The sequence below is a fragment of the Protopterus annectens genome, chromosome 15.part0 (genome assembly GCF_019279795.1).
Source record: "Protopterus annectens isolate FY-2018-M chromosome 15.part0, PAN1.0, whole genome shotgun sequence".
Lineage (NCBI taxonomy): Eukaryota > Metazoa > Chordata > Ceratodontiformes > Protopteridae > Protopterus > Protopterus annectens.
Window position 1 is genome coordinate 74,117,286 of NC_056749.1, and position 12,755 is coordinate 74,130,040.

General features: G+C 40.1%; 1 protein-coding gene across 1 annotated transcript in view; it reads right to left on the minus strand.

Annotated features, from left to right (window-relative positions):
- Window positions 1–582: 582 nt before the first annotated feature.
- Window positions 583–12,755, minus strand: part of LOC122789789 (multidrug resistance-associated protein 5-like) — a 464,322-nt gene continuing 452,149 nt past the window's right edge. Inside the window, exons 28-29 of the mRNA XM_044057231.1 lie at window positions 6,126–6,290; window positions 583–697 (exon numbers count right to left, since the gene is read on the minus strand). Coding sequence (XP_043913166.1) covers window positions 596–697; window positions 6,126–6,290 — 267 coding nt within the window. The 3' untranslated portion in view covers window positions 583–595. The remainder of the gene's footprint in view (window positions 698–6,125; window positions 6,291–12,755) is intronic.

Genomic DNA, 12,755 nt, shown 5'->3' on the forward strand with positions numbered 1-12,755 from the left:
TACCAATGAATAGCACGCCATCTCACATCTAGCTACTAATTACCATTCTTTTTAATGGGAAATGGGGTAATTATTTCACTTGTACAAGTAAAGTAATTCATGTACTAGTAAACGAGTGGAAGGTTTTCTTTTTTTTCCAATGAACAGCTAACAGTCTCACTTTCAGGTAAATATTTCCATTCATTTTAATATAAAACCAAAAAAAAAATCTCTTAGTGTCCTCAGGCTTGGATTTTTTTATCAGAATCTTAACAAATTTAAAATGAAAAAGATGATACATTAAAGCCAAATTACCACTGGACCCAGACCTCTGGCCCTTTTCACATGGGGCAAAGTCAAATCAATATCTGTAGTTAATGATTTAAATGACTTAGCCTCAGTTAAATCTTAACTGAATGCTTATGGAAGTGTTAAAGCATTTTTAAGGGAGTCTAACACTGTATTCAATTTTAATTCTGAAGAACTACTTTATCACATTACTGCTAAATTGTTTTCATTTCTTATACTGTATGCAATTGTTGTGTTACCAACAATTTAATAACAGCATATTCTTGAAAAAAAACAAGTCTTTTGTCTGAATTTTTTTATTTTCCATTTACTCATATGAATTGACTCTACTAATATCAGCGGCCACCATTGTTCTGAATAGTGAATCATCACGTGACAGTAAAACAGCAGGAATATCATTTTCAGCAACCTGGGGGAAAAAAACAGAACAAAAAGCACTTCAGCATAAAAATACAGACAACTATACCTTAAATACTAAATATACTATACAATAATAAATGCAAAGAACATTAACTGTATATACTTCAGATGACAATGTTTATGCAATAGCAAAACTAGCTGAACCATCTTGCATAGTTACACTTCATTATGGCTTTTTTCATCACTGTCCTTTACATCAAGCGATAAGTGCTGCAGTTCATTTAACTACAATGTGTTCCATTGTGCAAACCATCATGCAGCTTTATGAGGTTTTGCCTTTTTCTCCACTGTAGTGTGAAGCACTGAGTTAATATTTATAATCTAGAGGGGGTGAGTAGTCAAGCCCCCACAAACAGGAGAGCTTGCTACCCCAAAAAAAAAAAAAAAAAAAAGATTTTTGTTCTGTTATTTTACTACTTTTCAATTTATGATTTTTGGAAATGAAATCTCAGAAAATTGTAGCTCAGACTTTCAGAAAATCATACATCAAAATGTGGTGAATTGACCAACATAAGTAAACCGAAACATCTTAACTGTTTTAGTGATGGGGAAATATACTGTCACAGTTCTGTATTACACCACTGCAGCTGTCAGCCATGTTTTATTGATGGGGGGGGGGGGTAATACTGTCACACTTCTGTATTACAACACTTCAGCTGTCAGCCAAGTTTTAGTGATGGGGAGATATACTGTCACACTTCTGTATTACACCACTTCAGCTGTCAGCCATGTTTTAGTGATGGGGGATATAATGTCACACTTCTGTATGACACCACTTCAGCTGTCAGACATGTTTTAGTGATGGGTATATACTGTCACACTTCTGTATTACACCACTTCAGCTGTCAGCCATGTTTTACTGATGGGGATATACTGTCACACTTCTGTATTACACCACTTCAGCTGGCAGCCATGTGCACTGCAGCAGTTTGCTGCATGCCATTTGAGTGACACTCTGAGTAAACAATACAGGGTATTTTGCACTGTGATAACAGCTTTATCACACCAAACTTTTCAACTTATTTCATTGGGTTTGGCACATGCACTATTTCTTCTTGTCTGTGGTTTGAAATTCTTTGCTTTGAGTATTAAGGGTGGATAGCAATGAGTGATTGTTTCTTACAATCACAATGCCAAACTTCTGTAATCCAAGCACAATATATTACTTCAACTTAGCATAAGCCTACCTCAATGTGATGGCTTGTGTTTTTCAATTTATAATAAGCTACTGCCATGAAAGATGTTCCTATAAATCATTTTTTGGTACATCCATTTATATGTGTCTGCTTATTGCTTTTTTATACTAATGCTGATAAATGAAAAAGTAATATGATTCCAAAAAAAGATAATATTTTAATAACTCTGTTCATATTACTGCTTCTTGTTACACTGACAATAACTGAAAAGATAAAACTACACATGACAGTACTACACTTTCTACCTGAAAACGAAATATTACCCATAATAGTAGGTTGCATTTCATCTCCTTCATCCTCAGTCCTGGAGAAGATAATAAGGGATATCACACTCTTCCCTGCTGCTAGAGGTAATATTATCATCACAGGTGACATTAACCTGAATGTCCTAGGTCCTGAAAAATGAGTAGTCCTAAAATACATTCCCTTACATAACTTCATGCAGACTGTCACCTCCCAGCAATACATTTGAGCATAAATTCACTTCTAGACATCTTCATAGCAAACATTCCCCAGAAGTTAAAATCAACTAATTTTCTTAGTGACCACCTTACCATCAAATCAGTAATCTCTTTCAAATGTCACAAATCTCCTACCATATTTGTCACACATGCATATGCCCATTTCTTGAAAAACAAATCAGCTACCTTTTGAACTCCTTGGCCTAAATGTAGCTTCACTGTATGAAGCTGCCATCCCACCATCATATTTAATGTATTTAACTCAACCTTAACCCCAAAAATAATAGAACAGATCTTCCCATTATGATCAAAGTCAATGGAAAGTCCCATCCTTGGACTGCCAGGGAAATTAAACAGCTCCTAAAAACCAGAAAAAAAAGCTTGGCATGAATGAAAATCATAAACTAATCATAAAAGCAATCCAGAAAGCAGAACAGCTGCTAAGCAACTGTGAACCAAGTAAACTAAAAATGGCGAAATGCTGTAAGCACAAAAAATACTTTATTACAATTACTGCTGGTGCTTTCCTCAACTCAAAATACTTTTTCAGGGTGTGAAAAAAAAAACTAAAAGACACTTCTTAAATAAATTAAAATCATAGTTGCATTTTTGAGTGATCAACTGTGTTTTAAGCAACATGATTAACTTAGAAGATGAAGTACACTGGAGAGAGTACTGCATCCGGATGAAACTTAGTTCCTGCAATATGCCACGTATAAACAAGAAAATGAATGAAGTTGACGCTTTTATTGGACTCAGCCATGATTGTTTATTACTTAGCTTTTTGAACTGCGTAGCAATGCACAAAAGTACAAAGTGCAACATCTGCAAGTTGGTACTAAGGACGACCTAACAGTCAGGGACTTAGGGACACACATAGACAGTAATCTAGCCTTTGACCATCATGTGTCTACAGCATTGAGGAAATCATTCTATGTTGCACAACTTATAAACAAAGTTATAGCATCTAGGGAAGTCATTGTTCCAGTGTATTTGCCATTAATTACACCTATCATTGAGTACAATGCTCTCTTTGGTATAAACCTAACCAGGCATATCCAACAATTGGAATGCCCAACAGAGGTTCCTCATTAAAAGAATACAGGGTGTAACTAACATGTCCTGTGGAGACCACCTCAAGCCCCTATCCCTGTATTCTGTCTCCTGTAGGCTATTGAGGGGAGATATATGCCTGGCATATAGGGCATCTGTCAGACCCCACTATGATGGATCTCCTGCATATCCACAAAACAAACAACACCAGAATTACCCGTTCTAAAGACTTAAACCTTGCCTGTGATATTAATAGGATCTAAGAAATACAGCAGTATTCAATATGGAAACCCATCACAGGTGGGCTTAACACCTTTGTGAATCTTTGTTAGTCTTATCTAACACAGCTTGCAATGTTACATAAAGGGCACCCCAAAATGTACTTATATGGAGGGGGTCACTGATGCTCTCAACTTCCTCCTGAAGTGGTAATGGTAAGAAACAGTATAGTATGCAAAAGTCATTCCTTCTTGTGCATAAACCAAGGTGACCAACAGTCCCAGTTTTTTCAGGACAGTCCCGGTTTGGAAGTCTCTGTCCTGGAATCCCGAACATTGTCTTTGGGACACAGAAATGTCCCAGTTTAGACCGCTCAGTCTGAATGGTGACCTGGCTTCCCAGGGCAGCCAGTCCCACTACTTTCTCATCCTGAGCACCTCTGGGGACTTTGCAATTTTTTGGATATATCACTGGGTATGGGGTAAGGTCAGATGCCTTCACCCTGGCAGAAGCCTTCCATGCTCTGCCACCATCCATCAGTCACTCCCTCCAGGACTTCTGTCATGGGGTGCTCTGCCTGACCCCACTCACTCAGGGCAGGAGCTTTTCAGGCCCCACACCCATCTCCCTGGTGCACCCTTACTGACTTCTGTCAGGGCTGACCCCTACAGGCCTCCTCTTTGACCTGGCCAAGAGACCTTCCCCAGCCGCGACCCCCCCAAGTCAGGGGACTCCGCCACCTCCATGTCTCCTGCAGGCTGTCAAAACATGCCGGATCACTAATGCCCTCAGACCTTCTCAGGGGAGCTTCCCTCTGATCCTGTCCACCCCTCCAGAACTCCCCTTGACCCCTAAGGGGCAGATCCACTCTCATGAAGGTTTCAGAGTCCCCCTGCTTTCCCATCCAGAACAGCTCTGGGGACTTTGAGATCTTTCAAGGATGTCGTCGGATATGGGGTGAAGTTGGATGCCTTCAACCCAGCAGGAGCTCTCCAGGCCCCTCCTCCATCCACCCTGGTGTTTCCTCAAGGACGTCCATCATGGGGAGCTCTGCCTGATCCCTTTCACCCAGGCAGGAGCTTTCCAGGCACTGCTACTGTCCACCAGTTGCTCTCTTAAGGACTTCCGTTGTGGGGAGCTCTGCCTGACCCCCCCCACCCAGCCCTGCCACTATCTGCCTCTCTACCCCTTCCAGACTTCCTTCCCAGAGGGGGCATAATCCATACCCCCTCACCCATGTGGGAGTTGTCCTGTCCCAGTCACTTTCCACCTCTCTTTCCCTTCCAGACTTCCATCGGGATGGACCCCCTCCAGGCTTAGACTTCTTCCCAGAAGAAAGTGCTCTTTTCCAGGGTTACATATATCCTGACTGCTGCTAAATCATGCAGTATCACACGTGTTCTTGCAGCCTCTCAGGGGATCTTCTCAGCCTCATGGAACTCTGCTGGGCTGCAGAGTCTCAGACAGTCCCTCATCCAGACTTCTGTGACACTGGTTCTCCCCTTTGCCTTGCACCTTGGGCTTTCAAGCTCACAGGGGAGATAGTCCTGGTCCTCCATCTCTGCAGATTTTGCAGCACACACCAGTCTCTCTCTCCCCCATGATGCCAGGCGCAGATGAATGTACATCACTTCCAGTCTCCTGGCATGTAGCCTCTTGCCTCCTTGTGGTGCCGTTCACATCCCCACAGTGCTGGGTGAAGGATGGGAGGAAAACCTGCTGGCCCCTGTGCAAGATGAAATGGCGTCCCTATCTCGACGCCCATGGGGGCTGGGAGAATGGGACTGCAGACGTGGCTTCTCGGGGCAGCCCTCAAGTGTCCCAGTTTAGGTCCTGTAACAAAATGGTCACCTTGGCATAAACTGTACTGGGAGAAGCCCCAGCAGAGCTAAAGCAGGCTGAAAGTGAGCTGGGAACCCCAGACGTTTCTGTCTGTTTCCAAAACTGACTTATTTCAGTGCATTCATATGAAATATATGCTCCTAAAAGCCAGCCACGTTGTTCTGATACCTCCAACATCCTGCACCAGTCCCAAATAAATATGTGAACAGCACCACAGGATACCAAATGCCCTCTGCAACATTTCCCAGACAAGAATTCAAGAAATGGGGGAGGAGGTGACTGAGCTCAGGCCCTAAGCATTTGCTTCTTCTAGTCACCAACACATCAAGGTCCAGAAGTGGCCACACATACCACATTTTTGCATGGTCATGCATGACTATGAAAATTAAATCATTCAAGAGGTGCTTCTGTAAAGGGAGTAGCCTTTTCTCTGGGAAGACGGTCTCCTTGTAGAGAGTTACATAAGAACTGCGTGAGCTGCGACATGGGATAAGACTGCTGATATTGTTTGCCACTGAGAAATAAAGACCAACAGAGGGTTTCTGAGTCTCCACCCCTTCATCTCCATTTTGGAATTAGCAAAGCCTCAGATATTCCTTACTGGACTCTTAATTATAATTCCTTTGTTAATAGCCCATTAGTTTACCTGTCCCTGATCGAGCACCATTATTCTGTCAGAGTTCAAAGCAGTGTGGAGTCGATGGGAAATTGTCAGTATCGTACAATCACAACAATCTTCTGAGATGGTCTGTTGTATCAGTAACTCTGTTTCATTATCAATGGAAGAAGTAGCTTCATCCAGAAGTAGAATCTACAATGAAGAGAGTAGAGAGGGTTGGTACAAATATACTAAATATTCTGCCTTCAGCAGTCAAGACTGCTGTATCAAAAAAGGCAACAGACCCAAAAAACAGCTAAAATATTATACTGAGCCTAAACAATAAAAGCCACCGTAACAAAAGTAAAACGACAAGAGAATATCCAAAAACTGAACATCTCAAATGCAAAAAGGTCAGTAATGAAAGCACAGCCTTATCAGGGTACTTCACTGAGTGTAACATTACACATCTCAAGATCTGTGCTCTTCTGCCAAACACTCATTCTTACACTCAAGTCATACTTGGTCAGAAAACATGGAATATTTTGTCTCTCTTAAAAGCATTCAAAATTCTCTATACAGAGCAAACACAAAGTGAAAGTATTTGGTGCAGCAAGCGATATAGACACAAAGCAAAAGCGATGCAAGGGGGAGGGACTCTGCTACCCTAAAAAACACTATTGTATTACTTCTGTTTTTTTAGTGTATCATGCACATTCCTACAGATACACATAAAATGTAAGTGAATTACAACACATGCTGTGTATTAAGTAATGTCCACTTGTATCTGACATGGCAGCTTGTGTGCAAAATATCTGCATGTAGCTTCTAGTCTAGTGAGAGGTATTTCAGCTGCGGTTTGCTGCTCTGCATTAGGTTAGCATGGTTGGAAAAGTTGCGCACAACCCCAGTAAATCTGCCAGTCTGTGTATTAAAGTCTGATATCAGCATTTTAAAAAGGCAGTGAAATCCAAAGATCTGCTTAAACCCTTAACTGGACTGTTTCTTTTTTCCCCTCTGGAAAGAGGACTTTATTTTTGCTAAATTTTGCTGTTAGCTGTGAACAGGATTCAACATTTGGAACATTTATGCTTATTCCTAATCTTTTATATCAGGATTTTAAGGGACAGCATTTCATTTACAGGACTGATTACTATTTAGGATTTTAGGCTTGATATTGTAATGTTTGATATAACACAATCTGACTACAGAGTCTACTTTACACATTTCAGTCAATCAGCGTTTTATCAGTGATTTGATGAGTTGTATTTATCTTCGGTAAAATATTCTACCCGCTTTACAGTGCTCGACCACTTCTTGTACTTTAAATGGCTGCAGTGTGTGACAGATATAATGTCCTTGAAGACAAATGTCTAAAACACAGTAAACTCAGACATCAACATCTTCAGCAGTGCACCACACATCACACCTCTCCAAGGCCATCACAATACACACAATCCATCATATGCTGAAGTTCTAAAGATCAGCTTGGCTAAACCTCAAAGATCTTTAAAATGCAAAGGAGGCAAAATGCACATTTAGCAAGTTAAGCCGACCTTTGTACGCAGCACAAGGAGTCCTAGAGTCATGGATATTGAGCCAGTGGGGCAGGCATTGACCAGACAAATGTTCTCGTTATAGGGGACTGCATTGTAAGTCATACATGTGTACCTCTTACCAGGCTGGCCAAGGAAAAAATGATGGTTAGTTGTCTGTCTGGTGCCAGGAACCATCGGATCACACATGCATGGAAGTCCTTGAACAAGTACCAGTATGACTCTGTCATTGAAAGAAAGTCCAGTATTTGTCAGCCTGGGAGGATATGATTGGCAAACCATGCTGCTTAGCTATGGATGGCCTGCCTATGTCCTCTACGGAGTTATGATTATTGGCAAAGACATTCCCCACCCCCATAATGATATTTTTGGCTATACCAACTTGAAAAACCCAGCAACATAACAAATCAAGCAAAGGAAAATATGCTAGAAGCCTTAACAAGAAACTTCACTCCCTACAAGTCCTTCTCTCCCTGGAAGATGTAGATGTCTGTCTAATGACTGAGAAATGGTTTAAACAGTGGACAGCACTCCAGCAGGCAGGGCTGTAACACATCACATGTTTACAGCAGCTACTACACAAGAGGGAAAAAAGGTGGTTCTGTCTCAATCTTCTTCCAGAAGAGACTCATATCAAAGCCGGTAAAGCAGCAGGATGCACTAGATCTCCATCATGTCCAAATAACTATCGGAAAACGTCCTGTTCTATATATCAGCTAGCTACATAACTCCCTCTCTGAACCAGGAAAGCCACAACACCTGTTTATATGAAGTACAATCACTCAGTATTAAACCCAGTACTATTTTCCTAGGTGTTCTACATTATCCAACTAAGCACAGAGATTACTGGACTTGTTCAAAGAAATACCTAATTAGTCTGTGTACCCACTGGGGGGAATAACATCTTGGATCTTGTCCTTATGAGTAACGGAGGCATCTTGCAGCATCCTTCGTGTACCTTTATCACTTGTTAGGGCTGACCATAAAGCCTTCTCATTCAAAATAAAACTGACACCAGAGACCCCACCACCCAAGCTGTCTTTAGAAATTTCTCTTGCATACAAACTACCTAAACCTAAGTGATACATCGACAAACTTTACATCACCACAAAGCCCAGTTAAGTTGACTGAATATACACCACCACACTATACTAGCATGTAAACAGCTGTATCATGTAGGAACAAGCATACGGCAAATCCTATCACACTATACTAGCATGTAAACAGCGGTATCATGTAGGAACAAGTATACAGCAAATCCTACCACACTATACTAACATGTAAACAGCTGTATCATGCAGGAACAAGTATATGGCAAATCTCACAAACAACCCCCTGTGGTGAAAGCATAATATCAAAAAGCTTTACAATAAATGGAAGAAAATTCTGACCAAAGGTAAGAACAGCAGTTCTCATAATGATATAGCCCTTTTCATTACAATAAACAAACAACTCAAGCGCTTAATAAAATCCACCAAAGTGAAGCTGATGGACAAAACAGTTATCCAAGCCAAAGAAAATCACAAAGCCTTTTTTAAATATGTTCATTGTCTTAGAAGCACGACACAGCAATGTCCTGAGCCGATAGCGAACGTGCCTAAATGGAAACAGCATCCCCTGAGATTAACATCCCTCTAGTCTTGAAATATTTGTGTGATTACTCAAGGTCAAAACCAGAGCTAAGATTACAAATTAAGATTGTACATGACAGCTGTGTGATGTCCGTCCACACAGTATACAACCTATGACATTTTTAAACCTCTTCACTTGTCGTACAAGATTCTATCATTTTGTTGATGGCGGTATACCCACTACTAGTTCATTCCTAAATTAGTCTACATGGTTCCACTCACATCCACTTCAGCATGTAAATCTACTAATCTTCTTAATTGTCAGCACATTTACCTATGCCAGCCCTCCACTGAAGTTTGGGTCTTTCACAGACAATACATGTTAAGATCATACCCATTCTAGAAGCTCACAGGGAACATAGGTAGAAATGTTCTTATTTGTACTCCTTGTTGGGAATTTCCTAGGCTTTCCAAATATACAAAGTACTTAAGTAGTGTTGCCATTTCAGGTGAAAACTGCTCGCTAAGATCCACAGATTTGCAAACAATTAGGAAAGACAAGGCTAACAGTTTCTTTCTTTTGATTTAAAAACTGATACCTTCACAATATAGACTGGTTAGGACTATGTTGCGAAGCTTACTCAAGGCATTCTACGCAAACTGGAAAAGGCAGCCTTTGTTCTCTGCAGTACCAACATTTTGGAAGATTTTTCCTTGGGGTGGATTCAATGTCACATAACACAAACCGTAGTCTAGGTGTCAGCTGCATGGCGTTGAAGAAATCTAATACACCCTACGACTACAAATTGTATGCCCTATAGGATTAGAATGTACAACAACTGTACTCATACCACTGTGAACCCATGAAAGCTTTCCAACTGATGGAGTATCTTACCTCTGTTCAGGTATGTACCACCCATTAGCCTGAAGCAGGTAAGTTCACTTCTGTAATAAAAACTATCACTATGATACCACAAGTAGTATCACGTAACTTCTTACTTACCAATGAACCTTCATTCAAACTTCACACAGATACATCCCAGATTTTCTAGTGATAGGGTGTCATAACCATGGTCAGAAAGCCAACTTCTTAATTGATATATGCACTGTTCTAGGTATTTCCAGCTAGGCATATTAACGGCACCCACAGAAGATGTACTACATATAATATCCTTGGCTATAACACAGAATGGACCTCGGGATTCCACAGCTTTAATTTTCAACAATAATGAAGCCTTATGTCTGTCTAAATCGCCAGAATCAGGTAAATGCCAATGTGCTGTTGATTTTGTCAACCCTTCTCCACTTACTGACATCAGAGTTACAGCCCTGCCTTTACATTTTTCCAGACATCTTCAAATGACAGTTCCAATACTTCTTATCAGCAGATACCTTTTCAAGATTATAAAGAAAGCCATCTATCTCCAGCATGTCCTTGCCACACTGTGATATTCCTGGTATGTGTTGGGTATTCACTGCTCCCTAAACTGTGGATACACCATATCAGTAGGTCACCAAACCAACTTCCTTTTATAGTGTCATCATTCACTTACCCTTACACTATGCAATGTATTGCAGTTTCAACAAATCCCAGTAATCATTAAAAGTTCAACATTTTTAGCACTTAGATATAATGTCATACATAAATATATATATATATACACACACACACACACACACACACACACACACACACACACACACACACACACACACACACACACAAACACATAGGTGATAATCGCCTGACAATGTCAGCAGATTTGTGATAAGATGAATGCCTGATTATTTGATTACAGTGGAACTAAATGACTGATGAAAGAGGGTGATAAATGCCTGATGATGTGAATACAGTGGGGATGAATGACTGATGATTTGTGTAAGTGGTGAACGCCTGCTAATGTTAGAATTTTAAGAGTGTTAACAAATGGCTGATGATGCCAGCAGCATGGTGATAATTACCTGATGATGCAAACAGAGTGGTAATAAATGCCTGCTGATGTAATGAGGGTGGTGGTAAAAGGCTGATAATGTGATCAGAGTGGTAATAAATGTATGGAGTCAGCAGAGTACTGATAAATATGTGATGATGATGATGATGATGATAGCAAAGTGGTGATACATGTGCATTGATGTTATTGGAGCAGTAATAAATGCCTAATGATCTGAGCTGAGTGGTGATAAATGCCTGATGATGTCAGTAGAGTGGTGAACAATAACTGATAATGCAAGTAGACTTGTGATAAGTAAAAAAAATAATAAATACTCCAGCTCAGATAAAAGCTTTAAATACTTTTGTTAAAATAAATGTGTGTGCTGTATTTCGCATGATTTAATTCCTGTTTAAAATGCCAAAAATGAAACTTGCAACAATATGGGAAGAACTATGTAACACTTATTAATTTTCTGATCTGAGGATATTCACGCAAATGTGACACATTGTATTCACTTTTCAATTATATTCCGGCATAATTTAGGTGGTAGTGTAGTTGTGAACATCACTGATCAACTTCTTTATAATATTTATATGTTAAAACATTAAATATTAAATATACTAGTTTTTTACCTCAAAAATATTGTCTTGAATGTGTTGATGTCTGTATAAAGTCAAAAATATATTAGACTTTCATTTATGTGCAATTTTAGTCCAGAACATCCATTTTGAATGCATGTTAAAATGTATACAATAGTGGTGTGTTCTGTTAACTATGATAATGAGGTCAGGGAAGGCCATGGTCATGTTCCATGGTGACATCTGATATTCCTGGCCGCAGAAAGCCAAAATGGCAGGCAGAGTGACTGCAGGAACAGGTAGAAAGCAGGAGGACAACATAAATCATTTTCTCTTTGCATATGACACATTTGGGACTATATTAAAAGGAAGAGAAAACATATTAGAAAAGGTGTCATTTGGGTTGAGCTGTTGTATAAATATTGGTGTATCTGTTGTTTTGTTTATAAATATTACAGTAATTCTGCAACACTGCAGAAAAGGGAAGCATGTGTGGAGGGGCTGCACAATTGTAATGGATTTGAATTTTAGTGCCTGATACAAGAAAAGCAGACTGTGTGACTTGTATGTATAAATATTTTCATTCCTCATGCACAATGGGTGGCCTAATGGTTAAGGTGTTTGCCTTACAAACACAAGTTGCAAAGTTCAAATCTCCCAAGGGATAATTGGCTAGGCTTAAAATGGCTTGCAAGGGCAGTTAGACTAGTACTGATCTATGAACATATGAACCTATGAACTCCTGCACCTTGGGACACATGCAGCTAAGCCAAATTTAAGATGTACAGTAGCATTCTGTAAGGCTCACTGCACTTTAGTTCTAACAGCTTGTGACTAAGGGGAAACTGCCTGCCCTTACTGCCAACTGCTAATCCAGGCTGAGTGACCCACGTGGGTCAGCACTATTTGTTGATATGCCTGACATACTGCCACAGTTTCACCAAAGTAAGGCAGGAAGAACACATAATATGGTGGCTTTAGCTGCTTCCAGCAGTAGCTGAAAAACTCAGAATAAAACATGTTAAGTTTTAATTAGGAA